Source organism: Bos indicus x Bos taurus, chromosome X (genome assembly GCF_003369695.1).
Source record: "Bos indicus x Bos taurus breed Angus x Brahman F1 hybrid chromosome X, Bos_hybrid_MaternalHap_v2.0, whole genome shotgun sequence".
NCBI classification, from domain to species: domain Eukaryota; kingdom Metazoa; phylum Chordata; class Mammalia; order Artiodactyla; family Bovidae; genus Bos; species Bos indicus x Bos taurus.
The window spans coordinates 137,283,639-137,306,757 of record NC_040105.1 but is presented as its reverse complement, the minus strand read 5'-3'; the positions used below and the strand labels follow the sequence as shown (position 1 = coordinate 137,306,757).

Below are 23,119 nucleotides of genomic sequence, written 5' to 3'. Positions count from 1 at the left end.
AGCAAGTTTTTATGAGTAATACTGGGCAGTAGAAGGTGTGCTAGAAGATTACAGGTCATTACACATAGGTCTGACTTCAAGAAGAATCCAAAGATGGGCTCCACAAACTGCAAGGAGGGGACCTGATGTTGCTTTCAGTTCAGTTCAGTTCAGTCACTCAGTCGTGTCTGACTCTTTGCCACCCCATGAACTGCAGCATGCCAGGCCTCCCTGTCTATCACCAACTCCCGGAGTTCACCCAAACTCATGTGCATCGAGTCGGTGATGCCTTCCAGCAATCTCATCCTCTGTCATCCCCTTCTCTTCCTGCCCCCAATCCCTCCCAGCATCAGGGTCTTTTCCAATGAGTCAACTCTTCGCATGAGGTGGCCAAAGTACTGGAGTTTCAGCCTCAGCATCAGTCCTTCCAATGAACACCCAGGACTGGTCTCCTTTAGGATGGACTGGTTGGATCTCCTTGCAGTCCAAGGGACTCTCAAGAGTTTTCTCCAGCACCACAGTTCCAAAGCATCAATTCTTCGGCGCTCAGCTTTCTTCACAGTCCAACTCTCACATCCATACATGACCACTGGAAAAACCATAGCCTTGACTAGATGGACCTTTGTTGGCAAAGTAATATCTCTGCTTTTTAATATGCTATCTAGGTTGGTCATAACTTTCCTTCCAAGGATGCTGCTGTAGGAAAGCATTATTAAACAGTTTTTTTCTTAGTTCTTAGATGAGGAAGTGGTGTTTTTGGATACTATGACTCAAAACAAATTATGTCAAGGGATTCTAATTTCCTTTCTCTCTTTTTTTTTTTTTTTAAATAAAGTTGCTTCTTTTAAAAAACAAATTCATTCTTGCCTGTGCTGGGTCTTTGTTGCTGCATGCCAGCTTTCCCTAGTTGTCCTCCAGTTGCGGTGCTCAGGCTTCTCACTGTGGTGGCCTCTCCGACTGTGAAGCTTGGGCTCTAGAGCACATGGGCTCAGTAGCTGTGGCTCGTGGGCTTAGTTGCCCTGCAGCATGTGGAATCTTTCTGGGCCAGGAATTGAACCTGTGTCCCCTGCATTGGCAGGTGGATTCTCAACCACTGGATGACCAGGGAAGTCCTCTTATTTCCTTTTAAACAGAGTTACCAACTTGGTAAGGTTTCTTATGATACCTTTGTGGACAAGTTAGGGGAAATATGGGTGAGGGTAGTGCCTTTCAAGCTTGTTTTGACTATGACCTCAGTAAGAATTATATTTTACACTATTGTTCAGGATATACAATTGAAATAAGTTTTATGAAACAATACTTACTTACACTTACCATAAATGATGCACTCTGAATTTTTTTGTTATATTTCATTTTTCTTAAGAACTAGTCATAGGCCATCATATTGATTTCCTGATCTACTATGAATTATACCCTATAGGTGATAGTTCAAACAGATGGGTTCACAATCTAAGAGATAACTAGTCAAGTGGTGCCACAATTTCCTGGGTCTATCTATCCATAAATTTCATCATGGATGAAGACACAGAAAGCATTCAGATCTATAGGTGACACAAGGCTAGGAAGGGTAGTGAAGATACTGGATGGTAGCAGAAAACAAAGATGAGGACTGAATCTAATGAGCTGGAATTGAATGCAAACTAACATATGATCCTGTATTATGATGCATGTGTAGTAAAAGTAAGTATTATTTCCTGAAATTTTTATTTCAACTTATATCCTGAACAATAGTGTAAAATATAATTATCAGTGAGGGTTACAGTCAAAACAAGCAAAGAATCAAGTCTGTAAGTACAGGGTGAGGAGATGGGGATGAGAGACATGTGAATTTTTAGTCCTCTATAATCATGTGTTTGCATGCATGCTCAGTCATGCCCACCTCTTTGCAACCCCAAGGACTGTAGCCCACCCACCAGGCTCCTCTGTCCATGGAATTTTCCAGGCAAGAATAGTGAAGTGGGTTGCCATTTCTTTCTCCAGGGTACTTTCCCAACTCAGGGATCAAACCCACGTCTCCTAAGTCTTCTGCATTGGCAGGTAGATTCTTTACCATCGTGCCATCTGGGAAGTCCCTCTATAATCACAACGTATGTCAAAAGTGACCAAAAATCCAACACAGCTTTGACTGTGGTTTCTTAACCTGTGCTTTTTATTTCCCTAACATTTTTCAAAAGTGACTTGGGGGTCTCCATACAAAGTCCTACTGTATGGGAGTGAGTTTGAATAGAGAAGTTTCTAGGATACTACTTGTTTGAATCTGCTGTTGGCACCAGTTTTATAAATGGGGACTTCTTTTGTTTGAAGTAAATGCTCTTTGGCAAAACCTTTTGAAAACCCCCAGGCAAAATGAACAGAAACAGAGAGTAGAGAAAAAGGGTTGTGACAGTCACCATTTTACCTCGGACTGAGTCAGAACACATCTGGATTATTTTATTCATTTCTGGAAGCCTCACTTGCAAAGAGATATAGATAAATGAGAACACATTCAGAGAAGAGTGAGGAGAATGCTGAAGGAAACAATACCGTGGCAAGTGAAGTGTTGTTCAGTGAACCAGGGATGTGACTTAGGAGGTCTGAGAGAGTTGATCACATGCACCGAGAAGGCTGTCAGGTGGAAAAAGTGGTTTGATATAGTAGTTTGGTGAAAAGAACGTGAACTTTGGAATCAGGTCGACCAGGTTCAAATTTTAACTCTGCCACTGATCGGTTGTATGACCTTCACTACGTTTCTCAACTCCTCTGAACCTTGCTTTTCATGTTGATTAAAAATAGAGGAACATAATACTTCTCGTGAAAAATTGCCATGAGGATTAAAGAAGATAATATATATGAAAGCACTAAGCATAGTACTTGGTTCAAAAATATATTTATTTCCTAGAAGACAGATTAAATTCATACCACAAGGCCTAAAGAGTTGCAGTAAAGGCTAGATGGTGAAAATTAAAGGAAGATTAAAAAGTTAATGTTAAAGGGATCCCAGAAGAGGTTTCCATCAGTCAGAGACATTCGATGGAGAAAGAGTTTCCTATCCCAAGAGGCATTTGAGGAGAGGCTGGCTTAATATTCTATTAATAATCTCACAATAATCTCACTATTACTGAATTGTGAGAATATTCTGGAGGGAATGACTGGGGAGAGGAGGAGAATTCCCAGTAGATTAGCTCAATAGATTGAATGCGTGGGATCAAGGTTGTTTCCTCCAAAGAACCAGATACTGTTCTTTCATAACCAAGGACCATGAACCTCCTTCCACTTGTTAGGCCCATTAGACAAGTGCATGCTTTGGGGAACCACTCTGTAGTATGAAGATGATCCAACAAGCATACAGAGAGGACTGGTTACGTCCTGGATACTCAAACACCTCAAAGTGTGCACATCATGGACAGTGGGTAAACAGGATTATCTGCCTACAAGAGGCCTACATTGCCTGTGTATCTTCTCTTGGGTTGGTTTTGGGGAGAGCATTAGGCTGGATCCAAGGAGCAAATCAACTCTCAAATTTGTTATCGCACCAAGAGACTTGGTCTAACTCCCAATTCTGTTCTAGTCGGGCACGAGATGGAAGTGAGTTACCAGAGCTAGATGATTCAGCAGCAGCAATGGAAATAAAGAGCCTGATCTCTTCATAATCAACTCATCTCCTGAAGTGAAAGGCCTGGTTGTTTATAGCAGTGCTTACAATGGGCAGTTATGCTTCAGAGTTTATACTGAGAGTTCAGTTTCGCATTTCAGTAAATCAGAAAAAGGATATTGATTTTGAACAAATGGCTGATTTTATTGTCAAAGCAAATTTCATTTCTTGAGATGATTAGATTTTATTAAACTATTGCCTAAAGTGCCACTAAATAAACAGCATCTTCCTCAACCAAATGACATTTGTCACCCACTAAATACAATGATATCTAGTCATCTCCAGTTGTCACTGAAAATGTAGAAGTGGGGAAACTTCACATGGGAGTCAGAAGGCTTGTGCTCAGATCTTGGCTGTATCACTTAATGACTCTGTGCTCATATACAATACGTCATCCTTCTGACTACTAGTTTTCTTCTCTATAGATGGGGGATAATTATACCTACCTCCTAAGGCTGGTGGAGACAAAATGGAACAGTGTGAATAAGATGCTTAGCATAGTTCCTGGCACATAGTAAGTTCTCAATAAGTGGTAGCAGGTATTATTAGAATTATTAGAGGGAGGACATTCATTATCTTCTGAGGACTGATTCTTTCTAGGGGTTCAGGTTTGTCTCAGAGAAGTACAGAATACCAATGCATCACCTCAGATTCCAGAGGTACTCTGCTAGCATGAATGGGACTTCCCTTGTTGGGGACCTTTTTCTTTTTTGCGGGATCTTAGTTCACCAACCAGGGATTGAAACTGGGCCCCAGGCAGTGAAAGCATGGATCTTAACCACTGGACTTCCAGGGTTAAGTCCCAGGACCTTTTGGTTTTGAAATATAGGAAAAGTAACAAGGAACTTTGCATTTGGGTTATATTTCTGTAGAGAAACATTCAAGATATTGTAAAGGATCTTCAGCAAACAGCTGATCCATCTTCCTGAATCCAGAGAGGTATGTATTCCAAGTGTTCATAGATGATTGCTATCCAACATTTGCCTTAAAAGTTTCAAAAGGTGGTAATTCTATAAAGTCTTTCGATAATGTATGATGCTGCCACATAGTCTTAGAATCAGTAAGCTCTTCATGAGGTCTGATTCAAATCTTCATGCTGCAGTCAGGCCTCTCTTTTCTCTCCTGCCTGTGCCTGTCAGCAGAATCTGTGTGCTTTCATTTAGACATCTGTCTCCACCCTCACCCATCAATATATTTTGATTTACTGAAATATAAAACTGAGAACTGTGTAAGCTCAGCTGGATCACTGTAAGTACCACTATAAACAACTGGGGCTTTCCTCTTGGAAGGTGTTATGAAGCTCCCTACTCAGCTTTCTTCCCTTAGCTCAACACAGCCCATGTGCTTAAGTAAAGTCACGCTAAACCTAAGCCCCCGATCTGCCACCACTGTCAAAACAGACAGGGGAGGCTCTGGCCACAAAGGATGAGCCGTGCCACATGCTGGCTTCCTCCTGGTCGACACTCTAACCCAGAGGATTTCCTTCAGTGTCTTCCAGCTTTCGTCTACCTGTACCGCACCTGGGTTCTTACTCGCACGCACCTGGGAGCTGGTTTGTTTCAATGCCAAATCCTCCTCTTACGAGCCCAACATCTCAAAAGAGTGATCTATTTTCACTTTCTTCATTTCCTCACCTCCCACTCTAACACTGCCATCCAACTCCAATTAATTAGCACTCTACCAAAGGCACTCTTATCAGAGTCACTAATGCCGTCAAACCAAATGGCTTCTTAAAAAAAAAAAAAAAAAACTACCTAATTTTAGTGACCTATAAGCAGAATTTGATATTAATCGTTCCCCTCTTTTTGAAAAGCTCACTTCCCTGGGTTTTTTGACCACACACATTCCTTGTTTTCCTCTTACTTGTCATGTCTCTTTATCTCAGTTTCCTTTTTGTGGGTTCCTATTCCTTAGCCTTTTCTTGAATATTGATATGGCTGGAATTTGGTCTGAAGCCTTCTCTCTCTCTCTCTTTTTTTATCCTTACATCCCCTCCCTGGAAGATCTCACTCAATCCTTTATTTGCTCTTACTATGTGATTAAGCTGATAATCCCGCCAGGTGGCGCTAGTGGTAAAGAACCCACCTGCCAGTGCAGGAGACATAAGAGACACGGGTTCGATCCCTGGTCTGGGACGATCCCCTGGAAGACGAAATGGCAACCCACTCCAGTGTTCTTGCCTGGAGAATCCCATGAACAGAGTAGCCTGGCGGGCTGTGGTCCATGGGGTTGCAAAGAGTTGGACATGACTCAAGTGACTTAGTGTGCACATTCACACACACATACGCATATAAATATATAAATAAATAAATAAATATATATATATATATATATATATATATATAATGTGTGTGTTTGTGTGTATGCTGCTGCTGCTAAGTCGCTTCAGTCATGTCCGACTTTGTGCAACCCCATAGACGGCAGCCCACCAGGCTCCCCCATCCCTGGGATTCTCCAGGCAAGAACACTGGAGTGGGTTGCCATTTCCTTCTCCAATGCATGAAAGTGAAGTCACTCAATCCTGTCCGACTCTTAGCGACCCCATGGACTGCAGCCTACCAGGCTCCTCCCTCCATGGGATTTTTCAGGCAAGAGTACTGGAGTGGGGTGCCACTCCAGTGGGTGCCATTGCCTTCTCTGGTGTGTGTGTATGTATGTATGTGTGTGTGTGTGTATATATATATAAATATATATATATATATATATATAAAATAAGGCCTTACTGTATAGCAAAGGGAACTCTACTCAAAACCCAGTAATGACCTATAGTGGGAAAAGAATTTTAAAGAGTGGACATATGTATATGTATAACTGATTCATTCTGCTGTACACCTGAAATTAGCACAACATTGTAAATCAACTATATTCCAATAAAAGTTTTAAAAAAGAATTTTCATGTTTAAGACTATCTTAAAAATACATTTTCTTGCTTAATGCTCTCATTGGCTCCCCATTGTCCACTGGATAAAACTGAAACTCGATCGTGCTTATATGGTCATTTACCACATTATTCCCACTTACCCTCTAGCTTCATCTCTCACTACTCCTTCAAGCTTATTGCATCATAGTATCTCTTTGGTATTGGTATGTATGTTAACTGTGCCTGCTGAGCACTTACCATGCTTGTCTAAAGAACTTTACATACAGTTCTTTACAGTTGGATACATAGCTTGGCAACAGAGAGCAGATTATACAGTAAATGTAGTGATGTTAAATTTCAGGAAGGGAATGAGACCAAGAAGAGGTAAGGTGTAAGGAGAGTGGAAAAGGGGATTTGGACCAGCAGTGGAAATTCCAGACGGAAGAACTGGGACCCTGAAAAGCAGGCCCCTAACAAAAATGGAAGGTTATACTGTGGACACTTAAGGAGAAATCAGTCTGGCCTCACTGTCTTGCGCCAGCCTAAGAAGAAAGATGCTAGTTACTCTTTAGGGTGTTTGAAGGACACCACAGGAAGTGATGGACAGCAGTGGAGATAGCAGCTAAATAATTTGGACATGAAGCCTGATTTCTTTTTTTGACCACCATGCAGCATGCAGGATCTTAGTTTCCTGAGCAGGGATCAAACCTGTGTTCCCTGCATTGGAAACATGAAGCCATAACCACTGGACTACCAGGGAAGTCCCATGAAGCCTGATTTCTCTCCTAGTCTGTCCTGTTGGTTTGTAGCATCTACCCCCTCCTACCCCACTCAACTCTCCATCTCCCACACCCCCCCAAAAAACCCAACTGTTTTTCTCATGCTGAGGTTATGTAAGGAAAAGGGAAGGGAGGAGTCAGGGGTGCCTTTCAGGGAAATCGAGACTTGGGGTGAAGTGCCATAGAAAAACTGTAAGTCTGTCTCCTGGTTACCAGGTTCCTGTTCAGTGGGCTACAGTCTGAAAGGGGTGAGGTAGCTTTTACGGAGGCAATTATGGCTTGTGAACTGTTATGTGGAAAAGAACCTTTCTCGTGGTGATGGCGATCCTGTGCTTGCTCTATGTAGACAAAGAACTCTCTTTTCAGCATAACTTTGCCACACAGAAACAGATAGATTGTCTACAGCTGACTGATTGCAATACTAAGTGTTCTATTTTAAGTAAAAAATATCCCACAAGTGAATCATATACGTGCACCTTCTCTCTTTCATCCCTTTCCTCCATATAAACACATTCACACCCTTCCTCATGGCCATAAATACTGCTCCCCTTGCTTGCCTCCTGCAGGATTTTGCATCATGGAAAGTTAGGTTGCTCCAGGATAGCCTGATCCACTTGTATCTCAAAGATAGTCCATTCCTTTTGTCACTTTCCAGGCCTTCCAATTCTTATTTTATTTTTTGTAGTTGACTCTGAGTATTTTCTGAGTTACTGGGGTGAGGCAGGGGTACCCTAACTATGGAGACTATGGCTGGTTGCCTACCAAACAGCAGTCCTTCATTCCTTGCTAACAGAACCCTGATTTGGGTTCTAGAATTAGGTAGCGATATGCTCAGGGAGGCTGCCCCAGTTCCGAATCCATTTTGGAAACCTGTTTCCCCTCTGCCAGTGATTTAATTCTGGTCAATGTGACACAATGTGATCTGCTGGCATCTTTGCCTACTTCTGCTCATCTCACGATGTGAGTTAATGAAACCTTCTTGTTGAAATCACTTTGTCTGATCACTTATAGTCAAAACCATTCTTTCTGATACACCAATTCTAAAACTCTAAACTTCTGTTTTAATCCATTTGAGAAGATAAGTAATCTACTTCATCAGAGTCATAGATTCATGGAAGTTAGTTTGAAAGTCCCTTTGATGACTGTCTAGTCTATTTCCCTCATTTAACACACCAACCTCTTGTCTCTGCAAACTAAGACAGTCGTTCACAAGGTGCAGGGACTGTGCTATATGCTCTGTAATCTCTATCTGTCTAATCCTGATTTTCTAGAATTCTTGTAAAATCAGAATTTTGGACTCAGATGGGAACTACACTGAATTTCCCTTTTATTCTCATTGGCAAAAAAGCTTTCCTAAATAAATGTAAAATAGATCTCAGAGGGAATGTTGCTTTTACTTAAAAAAGAAAAATAATGCCCTAGAAATAGCTATTTACAGACACATGAATAAGAAGTCATGTTCATATATTCATTAAAAAAGATTTCTAAAGACTTTAGTAATCAGTGCTTTTCCAAATGGGAGTTACTGTATTATTCAAAAAGAATAAAATTAGATATCTTGGAAAATAATTCAATAAATGAAATTGGTCTTACCCTCTAGTTGATTCAAACTTGGACTTTACTTTTCACGCCAGCATTCTGCCTAGCATTACTCCCATCCTAGTTTTCCCTTTTCTCTCAATTGGAGTTTTTCAGAGGAGGAAGAAAGTCACTTACATCAAGAGAAACTCCTGCTATCTGGTGTTATAACGGATACGCCAGGCTTCCTTTCTACCTAATTTCTGTATGAGAAAATTGTTATCCATTTCCATGATGCCAAATGGTGATAGCGCTTGAAAACCAGTGGTGCCTACCTGAGTGATGTCCATTCCTGAGTCACAGCTCAGTGGCTGTGTGGAAGTCAGACCATTTGAGCCAATGACAGTCGTGATCACAGCATTCTCATCAATTCTCCGAATCATGGTCCCATCCACAAAGTAAATGAATCCGTGCCTATCAACTGTGATGCCTGTTGGGGAAGAGCAAACGGGCATTAGTAGTCCAAAGGGCCACATTTGCACCAAGATCAGTATGTTCAAAGAAGCCATCGAAATGAAAAGGCATTTTAAAGACATATGGGTTCAATTTTGCTCAGCACACACAGGACAGTAATGGGAGAGGTTTGTGTGGACACACATCCACTTCTTCATGTATCGAGAAGAAAGGACAAAGTGTAACACGTGGAGATCAAGCCAGGTCTCATCATTTCATTGTCCAGGTTTACATTGCCACTCACTCTCCTGACACTTGCTCAGCCCCACAAACAGAAAAAAGAAATTCCTCTTTAAGACAGATGGGAAAAAACAGGGGAGGCAGTGTAGGTTACAGTGCTTTCAGAGTGCAGATGCATAGGCCACTGCTTATTTTCATAGCTGCGTTAGAAATAACTGACTTGGAAAGCACTAAAATTATTTTCATCAATTCACAGTCAGTTAGCGGAGTCTGTAATAATTCTGATAAACTGGGCTGAGTTTTTTCTTTTTTTCTGTATTATCTGTTAAGAGGGGGCTGGAGAGCAAAATTATGGTGTCACAAAAGGAATGGTTAAGCTTCTAGAAAACATAAAAGTCAATAAAATTCTCACAGTAGTTTTGCACACTGTGTTAATTAAAGTCTGGTTTCTTGGAAACTATATAAAGGCAGTTAGAAGGCTTGGGTTCTAATACTGAATGCACGACTTACAACTGTTGTGTGACTTTGAGTCATTCGTCTTGGAAAATTTCAGCCTCCTCTTTGGTAAAATATGGAAAAGATTATCTGCCTGTGAGATTGTGATTTATATAATAAGGAAATTTTGGTCTCTGTTCCCTTTTCTAGCACAGAGCTCCTAAAACTCTTAGAATTTCCCGTAGTGAGAGAGAGAAATGCGACCAGTCTCCGAGGGCTCAGGTCTCTTTGCTTCCATAAGTGACAGCTCTCCAGAAAGCGTTTCATAGTACTGATGGTTGCCACAGGGTTGCTCTTATCTGAGCATGTTACTGGAGACCTACCGGAGGGGCTATACTATGAGTCAAAGAAGAAAGCTCAGTGGAAGACTTTGAAGGCCACCTCCTGACCTAGGGGCTAGGGACTGAGTTCACATGCCAATGGTCAATAATTTAATCAACCATGATTATGAAGCCTCCATAAAAAGCCAAATAGCTTAAAAATAGCTGTGCAAAGAAGAGAAGCCAAAAGCAAAGGAGAAAAGGAAAGATATACCCATCTGAATGCAGAGTTCCAAAGAACAGCAAGGAGAGATAAGAAAGCCTTCCTCAGTGATCAGTGGAAAGAAATAGAGGAAAACAATAGAATGGGAAAGACTAGAGATCTCTTCAAGAAAATTAGAGATACCAAGGGAACTTTTCATGCAAAGATGGGCTCAATAAAGGACAGAAATGGTATGGACCTAACAGAAGCAGAAGATATTAAGAAGAGGTGGCAAGAATACACAGAAGAACTGTACAAAAAAGATCTTCACGACCCAGATAATCAGGATGGTGTGATCACTCACCCTGAACCAAACATCCTGGAGTCCAAAGTCAAGTGGGCCTTAGGAAGCATGACTATGAACAAAATTAGTGGAGGTGATGGAATTCCAGTTGAGCTATTTCAAATCCTAAAAGATGATGCTGTGCAAGTGTGGCACTCAGTATGCCAGCAAATTTGGAAAACTCAGCAGTGGGCACGGGACAGGAAAAGGTCAGTTTTCATTCCAATCCCAAAGAAAGGCAAGGCCAATGAATGCTCAAACTACCACACAATTGCACTCATCTCACACGCTAGTAAAGTAATGCTCAAAATTCTCCAAGGCAGGCTTCAGCAATACGTGAACCATGAAGTTCCAGATGTTCAAGCTGGTTTTAGAAAAGGCAGAGGAACCAGAGACCAAATTGCCAACATCTGCTGGATCATCGAAAAAGAAAAAATTTCTGCTTTATTGACTATTGACTGTGTGGATCACAATAAACTGTGGACAATTCTGAAAGAGATGAGAGTACCAGACCACCTGACCTGCCTCTTGAGAAATCTGTATGCAGGTCAGGAAGCAACAGTTAGAACTGGACATGGAACAACAGACTGGTTCCAAATCAGGAAAGGAGTACGTCAAGACTGTATATTGTCAGCCTGCTTATTTACCTTATATGCAGAGTACATCATGAGAAACTCTGGGCTGGATGAAGCACAAGCTGGAATCAAGATTTCCGGGAGAAATATCAATAACCTCAGATATGCAGATGACACCACCCTTATGGCAGAAAGTGAAGAAGAACTAAAGCGCCTCTTGATGAAAGTGAAAGAGGAGAGTGAAAAAGTTGGCTTAAGGCTCAAGATTCAGAAAACAAAGGTCATGGCTTCCAGTCCCATCACTTCATGGCAGAAAGATGGGGAAACAGTGGCTGACTTTATTTTTGGGGGCTCCAAAATCCCGGCAGATGGTGGCTTCAGTCATGAAATAAAAAGACGCTTACTCCTTGGAAGGAAAGTTATGGCCAACCTAGATAGCATATTAAAAAGCAGAGATATTACTTTGCCAACAAAAGTCCATCTAGTCAAGGCTATGGTTTTTCCAGTAGTCATGTATGAATGTGAGAGTTGGACTATAAAGAAACCTGAGCGCCGAAGAATTGATGCTTTTGAACTGTGGTGTTGGAGAAGACTTTTAAGAGTCCCTTGGACTGCAAGGAGATCCAACCAGTCCATCCTAAAGGAGATCAGTCCTGAATACTCATTGGAAGGACTGATGTTGAAGCTGAAACTCCAATACTTTGGCCACCTGATGTGAAGAGCTGACTCATTGGAAAAGACCCTGATGCTGCGAAGGATTGAGGGCAGGAGGAGAAGGGGACGACAGAGGATAAGATGGCTGGATGGCGTCACCGACTCAATGGACATGAGTTTGAGTAAACTCTGGGAGTTGGTGATGGACAGGGAAGCCTGGAGTGCTGCAGTCCATGGGGTCGCAAAGAGTCGGACATGACTGAGTGAATGAACTGAACTGAACTGATTATGAAGCCTCCATAAAAACCCAAAAGGACATGGTTTGGAGAGTTTCCAGGTTGGTGAACATGGAGATGTGGGGAGAACAGCACACCTAGAGAGGGCATGGAAGCCTCCTCGCTCTTTCCCCATACCTTGCCTTATGCATCTCTGGCTGTTCCTGAGTTGTATCTTTTTATACTGAACAAGTGATCTAGTGAATAAAATGTTTCTCTGAGTTCTGTTACCTGCTCTAGCAAATTAATGGAACCCAAAAAGGGAGGTGTTGGACCCTCCTATCCACAGCAATTCTGTCAGAAACACAGGTGACAACCTGGACTTTTGACTGGCCTCTGAAGTGGTGGGGAAGCAGCCTTGCAGGACCGACACCCTAAGCTGTAGGATCTGATGCTATTTGCTGGTAGATCATGTCAGAATTGAGTGAAATTGTTGTACACCCAACTGGTGTAGAATTGCTTGGTGGTGGTGGTGGCAGTTCTTGCCATGCTGGAAATTGGTCTCAAAACACCTTTTACTGCCTTCCTTGGCTAAAGTGATCAGCTGTCCTGGTTTGCTTGGGACTGAGGCAGGGTTCGGGCTTCCCAGGTGGAGTTAGTGGTAAAGAACTCACCTGCGAATGCAGGAGAAATAAGAGATGCCGGTTCGATACCTGGGTTGGGAAGATGCCCTGGAGGAGGGCACTGTAACCCACTTGAGTATTCTTGCCTGGAGAATACCCATGGACAGAGAAGACTGGCAAGCTACAGTCCATGGCATCGCAAAGAGCCGGATGTGACTGAAGTGACTGAGCAGGTATGCACACATGAGGCAAAGTGAGACAATCCTGGACACACTGGCATGAGTTGGCTATTCTACACCTAGGCTGTTACCAATATCTAATAACGTAATGCATTTAAGGAGAGTCAGTCATGATAAAGAACATATCGTTCAACTCCTGTTTCCCTTGCTACTTTGAAAATAAGCACATGATATTACTTTAAAACTAGTCTACAATTTAGTCTTTGTCTGCCTTTTCCCATCTCTCCTTTATTCAGACCCTGTGAAACTCAGACTGTATGTTAAAGTTAGGAAGATCTGTGATAACAAGCATATCCCTTCAGTGCTCATGCGTGCGTATGCACACACACACACACACACACACACACTCACACACACACACACTCACACACTCACAATAACTTTCCTGGCAAAGAGTGAACTCATCTAAAGACAGTTTATTGCTAACTGCTAAGTCACTTCAGTCGTGTCCGACTCTGTGCGACCCCATAGACGGCAGCCCACCAGGCTCCCCCATCCCTGGGATTCTCCAGGCAAGAACACTGGAGTGGGTTGTCATTTCCTTCTCCAATGCATGAAAGTGAAAAGTGCAAGTGAAGTCGCTCAGTCGTGTCCGGCTCTTAGCGACCCCATGGACTGCAGCCTACCAGGCTCCTCCGTCCATGGGATTTTCCAGGCAAGAGTACTGGAGTGGGGTGCCATTGCCTTCTCCAAGACAGTTTATAAACCCAGCTTAATAAACTGCTTTTAGATGAGCTAATTCTTTGGCAGGAGGTTAATATTAAGGCTTGACTTTATGATGTATTTTGATTAATCCTGATGTTCTTCATGAAGTATTAATCCTTAAGATCTACAGAAGTTACAGATTCATTTTAAGTTTCCCTGAATGCCTCTAAAGTCATCTATGTTTTGGTGAGTTCACCAAGGAAATCAGCACATCCAGACAAGGGGAATTCCATGTCAATAAGTCCCTTTATTATTTTTGGAGGCATAAAGACCTTGACAGACCATAGTTCCCTTATGGGCTTCCCTGGGGGCTCAGATGGTAAAGAATCTGCCTGCAATGCAGGAGACCTGGGTTCCATCCCTGGGTCGGGAAGATCCCCTGGAGAAGGGAATGGCTACCCATTCCAGTATTCTTGCCTGGAGAATTCCATGGACAGAAGAGCCTGGTGGGCTACAGTCCATGGGGTCACAAAGAGTTTGACACAACTCAGTGACTAACATTTTCACTTTCAACAAAGACCTTTAAGGAGGTTTTTTTTTTTTTTTAATAAACCATTTTAAGACTGGGGCAGGTCAAAGGTACATGAACATTTCTTTCATCTCCAGAATATCTGGACTGAAGATGAACCAAGGAGTATCTTTGCTTTTTATTTTTGTGTTTTATCAAAATCAATTTCTTGAATGCTTGCTCTGGTGTGTGGCAGGACTGTGATTTGGGATCACCTTCTATGGCTTCTGTATACAACATCACTGAATGTGAACTTGGAAATTTGGCTGTCATAAAAGGATGGACTGAGAAATCAAGAATCAAGTCTGGAGAGAGAAAGGCTAAGAGTAGATATGCTTCAAGTCTATGAAATCACATCAAACACTGTGCAAGTTCTGTAAGAATCAAAGGACAAAGAACCCATGTACATGGACAGTAAGACTCAGTGTCGCTCTAACTGGGAGGTGATAAACTTGGAGAATCAAATCCCTGAAAATTGAAACAGATTCCCACAAGGTATAGAGAAATAAGTGTATTCCTACAGAAACTAGCAATACAGGAACATACGTCTTGATGCTGACATCAGGGAGGATAATTCTGTTTCTTGACTACTACACTCTTTATCCCCATCAGAGGGTGGAGTTTGTCCTGCTCTGGGGAGGATAATCTTGGACTTACATTGTTTTCCCGCTTTTAATTTTTGTGAACTTCTAAACACTGAACTGCTCTCTCTCTGTACATCTCAGCTGAACTCCACAGATGAGGCTTATTAAATACTTACTGTTGGCCTCCAGGGCTTATTTGGCTGATGGTTTGTAGGATATTCTCCTTTCATATATTTGTGTGGTAATTTCTTTTATCACTGTCCAAATTCCAAAATACTCCTTTTTTTGAGGTTCTTTAATTAAATTTAATTGGGTTATACTGACATTTGGAGTTGAAAAAGAAATAGTAGAAAGAGTTTTGAGGGACTGTGTGATAGTTTTTTTTAAGGCATCTAGGCATATTTTATATGTGCATATTTTCATTTCCTCTCATTTTCCTACACCAACCCACCCCCACACACAAATTCCCCAAACAATTAGTTTTACAAACTCTTCACTGGCGAAGTTTAAGGGGTTTTTAATTTTCACTGAGGTTAAAAACCAAATGAAATCACAGGCAAGAAAAAAGAGAATTATTTCTGCCATTACTTGGTGGGAGGGTGGGGGGAGGGGTCATCTCACATAATGAGTATTCTTATAGCCCAGGGATGCTGATGATGCAGTATGATCTACTACTGTTTGTTAGAGTGAGTGGGAGGCGGTGGCTCATGCCCAGTATATCTTAAGTTTTATTCTTTGGAGATGGGGATGTGAGTGATTTCAGATCACATAAAGCCATCTGGGGCCAGCAAGATCTTGCAGATTCAATATGACTTTCAGATTTTGATATAGTTATACCCAGCTTTCCAAAATTTGTTACCCAATGTTGCAGGCATAATTTGTTCCAAGGGTCATGTCCCTTGCTGTGCTTACTTGACAGGGTTTTCATTAGCACTTAAAACACAATGGAAGGCACAGTCTTTGAATGAGAACGGATTTGAACAGGCACTGAGAAAATCGCTTCCAGGGTTTAAAATGTTAACCAGGATTCATTTTTAGAGCAAGCAAAAACGTAGAGATCTGTGCTATTACCACAAGGTTCGGCGGTGATGCGGGGTGGGTGGGGGTGGAGGTGGGAAGAACAAGACAAGACAGCTGAGTCCCCACCCCACCCCATCCCCACCAAGGAAAGCGCTGCACTCAGGCGCCCAGACAGCATGTTTAGCTTGGAGCACATTTTTACATTTGTAAGAAAATAAATAAATCCTTGTAAATTAGTGCATATAATGAAAGCACTGACAGACCATAACCTGGAAGTGTGAATGGTGCTGTCTCCATTCATCAGCATTAAGCCCTAACCAGCTCTTTCTATGGAGGAAACTGCTCATAAATAAAGTGCATCTTGTAAAAAAAAAATTATTCACAGTGTCTTATGCAAAGTAGGGGACATTATATCTGAACTGCAGGCTCTTTTCTCTGTGAAGCATAGCTCTATATGAAACAGCTGCAAATTAACGGGCGAAAGTATTTGACTTCTTCTCTTGTCTTATTATCCTCCAATGAATAAATACTATAATTCTTAAGAAGGCAATTGCCTAAAGCTGGGGCAGCCTGGATAGTTACTAATAAATTTATCACCTGTTGGGGAAGAGGCTGCTGCTGATCGATAGTGAAGCAGTAGGGGCAGCCTGATGTGGTATCACTAGGAGTCCAGATGTGCAGGTTAATAGCCTGGAAATAGTAGCTAAAATCCCAAATTAGATAACAGCGAAGATCAGAGTTTTGGGCTGTGCAGAATGCCAATTTCAAATGTTGGCAGAAGGCATCTCTGTATTTAATTTATAAAAATTACAGCTGTTGAGGCCACCTACATTTTTATTATTTCTGTATTAAAAATGAACCTTCTTGCATGATATAAGCTTTGGAAAGTAGTCATAAAATTCTCTCCATCTATAGCCCTAGCAACCAGAAAACTGAAATACTGCTTTTTTTCCCCTGCCACAATCTGCTCTTTAATTTTATGAGACAGAGGTAAATGCTCAAAATAAACTTTCAGCAAATATCTTAAGTGCAAATATGGCATCAGCTAAATCTCCAATACTGAGAGGACCGAATTGTGTAGCTGACATTAACCAGGAGGTTGCAAAGTGCCCTTTAAATCAAAGAGAGATTAAAATATTTTGCTTTGTTTATGTGCATTTCAATTCTCTGAAAATTGGCATCATATGTGTGGTCTATAAGGCAATTCTCAACTAAGCAGAAAAGTCCATTTCCCAATTGATCTAACAACTGTCCACTTATAATTACCTACTGGGATCAGAAAGGGCCAAGTTACTTCTGCACAATAAGCCTATTCAGTTATCTTGCTAGGTAGACACTAAATGGAGCTTCTAGAACTTGGAGAGATTACACATATCTGGATGTTACTAGGGTTGGAAGGAAGCAGAGCTTAATGACCAGCTGAGATGATCTCACTGTGTGGTTAACAATGAGAATGCGAGTTCCTCAAGAAGAGATTCTAATAAACTTACTGTAACATTACATGACTAGAGAACAGTGTGAGGTATTTAATCACATGACTATTTAATAAAAAAATGTTACAGTATGTTCTAAACAGTAAAGGTCAATTTCCAAGGAATTTAAATGCAAATTAAAAATGATAAGCATTCAGACTGATATGTCCTCTCTTTCAAGACTCAGAAGGCACTCAGAGACATCATAAGATAGGTGGGCCAGTTGACCAAGAATTGTGATTGAGGGAAAGACAGGTAAGGTCATTTGTCTTTTTTGAGGCTTCTGATCCTCTCAAAGCTTGAGCCTTCAGGGCAAGGCAGAGTGAATGAAGAGCTCTCTCATCTCCACCACCACTATTTTCCTAAGTTTACTGAGAAAGCTGTTTTTCTCCTCACTTGTTAATTTATTCAGGATTTATTTTGCACCTATTACATGTCAGGGCTTCCCTGATGGCTCAGTTGGTAAAGAAACTGCCTGCAATGCAGGAGACCCCGGTTCGATTCCTGGGTCAGGAAGATCCACTGGAGAAGGGATAGGCTACCCACTCCAGTATTCTTGGGCTTCCCTTGTGGCTCAGCTGGTAAAGAATTTGCCTGCAATGTGGGAGACCTGGGTTCAGTCCCTGGGTTGGGAAGATCCCTGGAGAAGGGAAAGGCTACCCACTCCAGTATTCTGGCCTGGAGAATTCCATGGACGGTATAGTCCATGGGGCCGCAAAGAGTCAGACACGACTACTGAGCAACTTTCACTTACTTAATACATGTCAGGAAATAGATGTTCAGAGGTCAAATGACTAACTCCAGGTTGCCTACCGAGAAAATGCTAGATTTAGTCCTTGTTTGTCTGACTTTAATGTCCATTCTTTTCATCACCATCCCAAGAAGCCTAAATGGGGCTATTGATCACTCTACCACAGGGGCAGTGTACAGACTTGTTTCAGAGGATCAAAGAACTCCATGAAATTATCTACAAAATGTTTTGTGTATGAGTATCACCATGAGAAGATGGTCCATGGCTTTTGTTAGATTGTCAGAGTGAACCATGACCCTTCTTTCAAACGCTAAGCATTCTGTTATTTCTGTAGATCCCTTGGACCTCTTTAGGATTATTCTTCAAAGATATTCTGTGGCTTCATTCCTGTAGAGCTGGTGAGTCTCATGAAATTAGTTTCCGTGTGATGGGGACTTTGGTAACTTGACTATTATTTATGATCTACTAAATAAAAAGGAGACCTCAAAAATAAGGGTCACAAACTCATATATCATCAGGGAACAGGTGGGTGACATAAGTTGGTAAGTTAGGTCAGGTGTTAGATTATACAGGTTCTAGGGAAACAAAGGTTAACTAAAGACAGCATGTCCTACCTAAACGCACTCAACATTTATTTATTTTTAAAGAAAGACACAGTGTGGGCCAAATGAATCATATCTTTGAACTGGATTTATTCCCTGAGTTGCCAATTTATGCTGCTTGCTAGAGGACAATCAGGAGGGATATATTGTCAGTGAAGAGGCCGTGAGCAGACAAGATCCATGAGCCTAGAATAAATCTAATAACCAGTACAGCATAGCCATGAGAAGTTATGTACTGATGCAGAGATTTCCCATTTACCCCCAGCCTCCTCTACCCACCCCCCAAACCTCTCCCACTATCAAGGTCCTGCAGCAGACTGGTAAGTCTGTTACAATTCATGAACCCACGTTGACAAATCATTATCACCTAAAAACCACAGTTTACATTAGGGCTCACTCTCACTGTTGGACATAGTCTGAGTTTGGACAAAAGTATAATAGCATGTTTCCACTATTAGAGTATCAGACAGATTGGTTTCAGGGTATAAGGATTATGCTTAATTTTTCTGTGAACCTGAAACTGCTCTAAAACAGTGAATTCTATTTTTAAAAAGTTATGTCTTGGTTTCTAAGTGCTGAGAAAACAAAGATAATCAAATCTAGCTATGACTGTCATCACGGGAAAATGATGAATGGATGGCTAGTGATATAATACTTGCTAAGAATGAACCTTCTTTTGTTCCCACCAAGATCAAAGCTCAGAATTTGTGACAAGTTCATCAAATTTAGTCAAATCAAACCAGAAAACTGTCCAAGCTGAATTTGACTTTCTCTTGCTCTGCCACCCTTGTCTTCTTCATCCTTCCTTCAGAAAACTACCTCTTTATTTTTTTTTTAATTTAAATTTATTTATTTTAATTGGAGGCTAATTACTTGACAATATTGTATTGGTTTTGCAAAACTCCCTCTTTAGTATGACAGAGACAGTGCTATGTATTTGGGTCATCTTATTTATTTTTCTGAGAATAGAACTAGATAATGTTTCCCAGCCTCCTCTGCAGTTACGTGTAGGAAGAAAGAATATATGCTAGTTCTAAACCTGGCCCCCTGTGGTTTTTAGGTGATAAAAACTTCAGCTGAGCTCCTCTATAGAGCACCCCTCCTCCTAGGCTGGTTGGCTGGATACAGAGTGCCCAGTGGAGGACTCCGAGCCTAAGGGATTGATGAGCTTCTGGATGGGAGGAGCCTGGTTCCAGAGTCACTGCTAGGAGTGGGGATTTCTCCAGTCCCACAGGAAATGTTTATTGGACTGTGATGTGAGCAAGAACTAAACTACTGTGTTGTTAAGCTATTGAGATTTCGTGTGTGTGGAATCTCTAGTTGTTTGCTTGGTCTCACTATTACATTCACCAACCACCAGCTCAAACCCTGTTCATCTTACAAGGTTTTTATGAGATGTTTCTCTTCCAGGAAGCCTTCTCTGCAAACTCCACTTCTTTCTGGTCTCTGTTTTCTAACCTATGGAAGCATTTTTTTTTTTTTTAATGTGAATTCTTCAATCACACTCTGTGTAGGCAATAAGCTCCTTGAGGGCAAGAACTAGATTTTATGCTTTAGTTTTATATCTCAACAAATCCAGTAGACCTGGGCACAAATGTTCAGTAAATCTTGCTGAATTATAGACTTAATTGTCACACATTCATAATGAAGCACATCTATTTTGAACCAAATAAAACATGCCATGATATCAATAAGGACCATGGATCAAATCAGTGGCAGATGTGGGACTTCTCTGGTGGTCTAGTGGCTAAGACTCCACATTCTCAATGCAGTGGGCCCAGGTTCAATCCCTGGTCAGGGAACTAGATCCCACGTGCTGCAACTCAGAGTCTGCATGTCGCAACTAAGACCCGGCACAGCCAAATAAATAAATATATATAATTAATTAATTAATTTTATTTGGAAGCTAACTAGTTTACAATATTGTGGTGGTTTTTGCCATACATTGACATGAGTCAGCCATGGGTGTACATGTGTCTCCCCTGTCCTAACCCCCCTTCCACCTCCCTCCCCATCTCATCCGCGGGTTGTCCCAGTGCACTGGTTTTGAGTGCCCTGCTTCATGCATTGAACTTGGACTGGTGATCTATTTCATATATGGTAATATACATGTTTCAATGCTATTCTCTCAAGTCATCCCACCCTCGCCTTCTCCCCAGAGTCCAAAAGTCTGTTCTTTACATCTGTGTCTTTTTGCTGTCTTGCATATAGGATTGTCATTACCATCTTTCTAAATTTCATATATATGCATTAATATACTGTATTGGTGTTTTTCTTTCTGATTTACTTCACTCTGTATAATAGGCTCCAGTTTCATTCACTTCATTAGAACTGACTCAAATGTATTTTTTTTTTATAGCTGAGTAATATTCCATTGTGTATATGTACCACAACTTTCTTATCCATTCATCTGCCAACGGACATCTAGATTGCTTCCATGTCCTAGATATTGTAAACAGTGCTGCAATGAACATTGGGATATACATGTCTCTTTCAATTCTGGTTTCCTTGGTGTGTATGCCCAGCAGGGGGATTGCTGGGTCATATGGCAGTTCTATTTCCAGTTTTTTAAGGACTCTCCACCCTGTTCTCCATACTGGCTGTACTAGTTTGCATTCCCACCAACAGTGTAAGAGGGTTCCCTTTCCTTCACACCGTCTCCAGCATCAAATAAATAAATATTAAAAAAAAAATAACTGAAAATGAATTTGGTCCATGTAGACAGCTACACTGAATAGCTCAGGTTCCCTGCAAAGCCACTCTACTGTATCAACACAACTTTGGGTTATGATCTTATGATCTCTGCCAACCTTGCTCTAATCTTAGTTCTAAGAAAACAGCAGTGTCTCAAGATTTCACCTTAATTTGCTTCACTCTGGACCACATAAGGGAAAGCAGAGAGAACACTGGCTGAAGGGTCACATCAGGGGATCTGGGCTTCAGGCTGACCTGGGATAGATTAGTTGTAGGACTTGTCTTGACTTCCCAACCCACAGCCTACCCACTACCCATTCACATTGTTAAATGGTGTGAAGCTCACAAGAGCCAATGAAATGAGAGCCCTTTGAAGAGGCTTCCCTGCTGGCTCAGCTGGTAAAGAATCTGCCTGCAAGGCAGGAGACCTGGGTTCGATCCCTGGCTTGGGAAGATCCCCTGGAAAAGGGAATGGCTACCCATTCCAGTACTCTTGTCTGCATAATCCCCTGGACAGAGGAGCCTAGTGGGCTACAGTCCATGGGGTCGCAAAGAGTTGAATATGACTGAGCAACTAAAACTGAAGAGGATGAAGTATTATGGTTGTGCTAAGTGGTGTCCTAATTGCTCAGTTGTTGCTCTAATTCTTTCTGAAAGTGACTTTTCTCAGCCTTAGAACCATAAACAAAGATTTCCACATGGTTTTGCTTCAAAATTTTAAGCTCTTCTAGGTCAGACAGACATAGAAGCTTTAAGTCCAAAAAGCATTCTATAAACCTTGCCTGGGCAGAAGGCCCTATGTTAGACTCACCGCAGACAGAAGGCAGTGGTTGAAAATAATTTTGTTAGCTGAGGGGAAATACGGCAGTACTGAGCTATCGGTGTTAAGGCCTTCAGGCTTTTACAAGATGACTAAAGCTTTCATCCAGAGGATCAAATAAATGAAGCCCCAAGCTCTGCAACTGGCTGAGGGAGACCCTGTGCTGGGGGTGGTACTGGTGCCTCAACATTTCACAGTGACGTCAGACTCTAAGGATAGTGTGAGTTATTTTTTCCTTGCTTTATAGAGGTGTGTGTGTGTCTGTGTGTGTGAGCAACTGGTTAAGTAGATGGTTCTAGTTCAAGTTGAAATGAGTACCTCATGTTTTATTTTTGTGCTAGACTTCTTGCTCAAAAATGCCTGCAAGTTCAGATTTCGGGGGAGTCAGTACATATGGGATAAATGAGGTTGATGGGACACGAACTGAATATTTTATATCTCCTGCTTAAAAAATTCTTCAAATATCAAGCAAGTATATCTGGGACACTTCTTAGATACAATTTGAGGAAATGCCTCGGTCATCCTAAGGAAACAAACCACCGCACAAGAACTTTATATGAACAATTAGCCCGAGGAGGAAAGTTCACTTATTGCCCATGGAGCAGCAAAAAACTGATTGCAGTTGTTGCACTCTGGGGGGAAATGAGTCTCTTTCAAGATATGTAAATGACCAAGAGGTTCTGATAAAAAAAAGGCAAAGTAAGTAGAATACCTTAGCCTGAATACTCAATTAAAGAAGGATATGAGGAATTAAGTCTGACAGTGCTTACTATTCACAATAGTGGGCTAACTCAAGAAGAATGAAAATTTCTGTAGGACAATTATTTGCTTGGAGTACCTATTCAAAGACAACATGGAAGGCCCATTTAAAATTCTTCCAACACCCGTATATCTTGA

General features: G+C 41.5%; 1 protein-coding gene across 6 annotated transcripts in view; it reads right to left on the bottom strand.

Moving 5' to 3' along the window:
• The window catches only part of TENM1 (teneurin transmembrane protein 1), a 908,231-nt gene that overhangs the window by 67,274 nt on the left and 817,838 nt on the right, over positions 1-23,119 (bottom strand). For all 6 annotated transcript variants that reach the window (XM_027535180.1, XM_027535182.1, XM_027535183.1 and 3 more), the window contains one exon: positions 9,103-9,257. In XM_027535180.1, the coding sequence (XP_027390981.1) occupies positions 9,103-9,257 (155 nt within the window). The remainder of the gene's footprint in view (positions 1-9,102; positions 9,258-23,119) is intronic.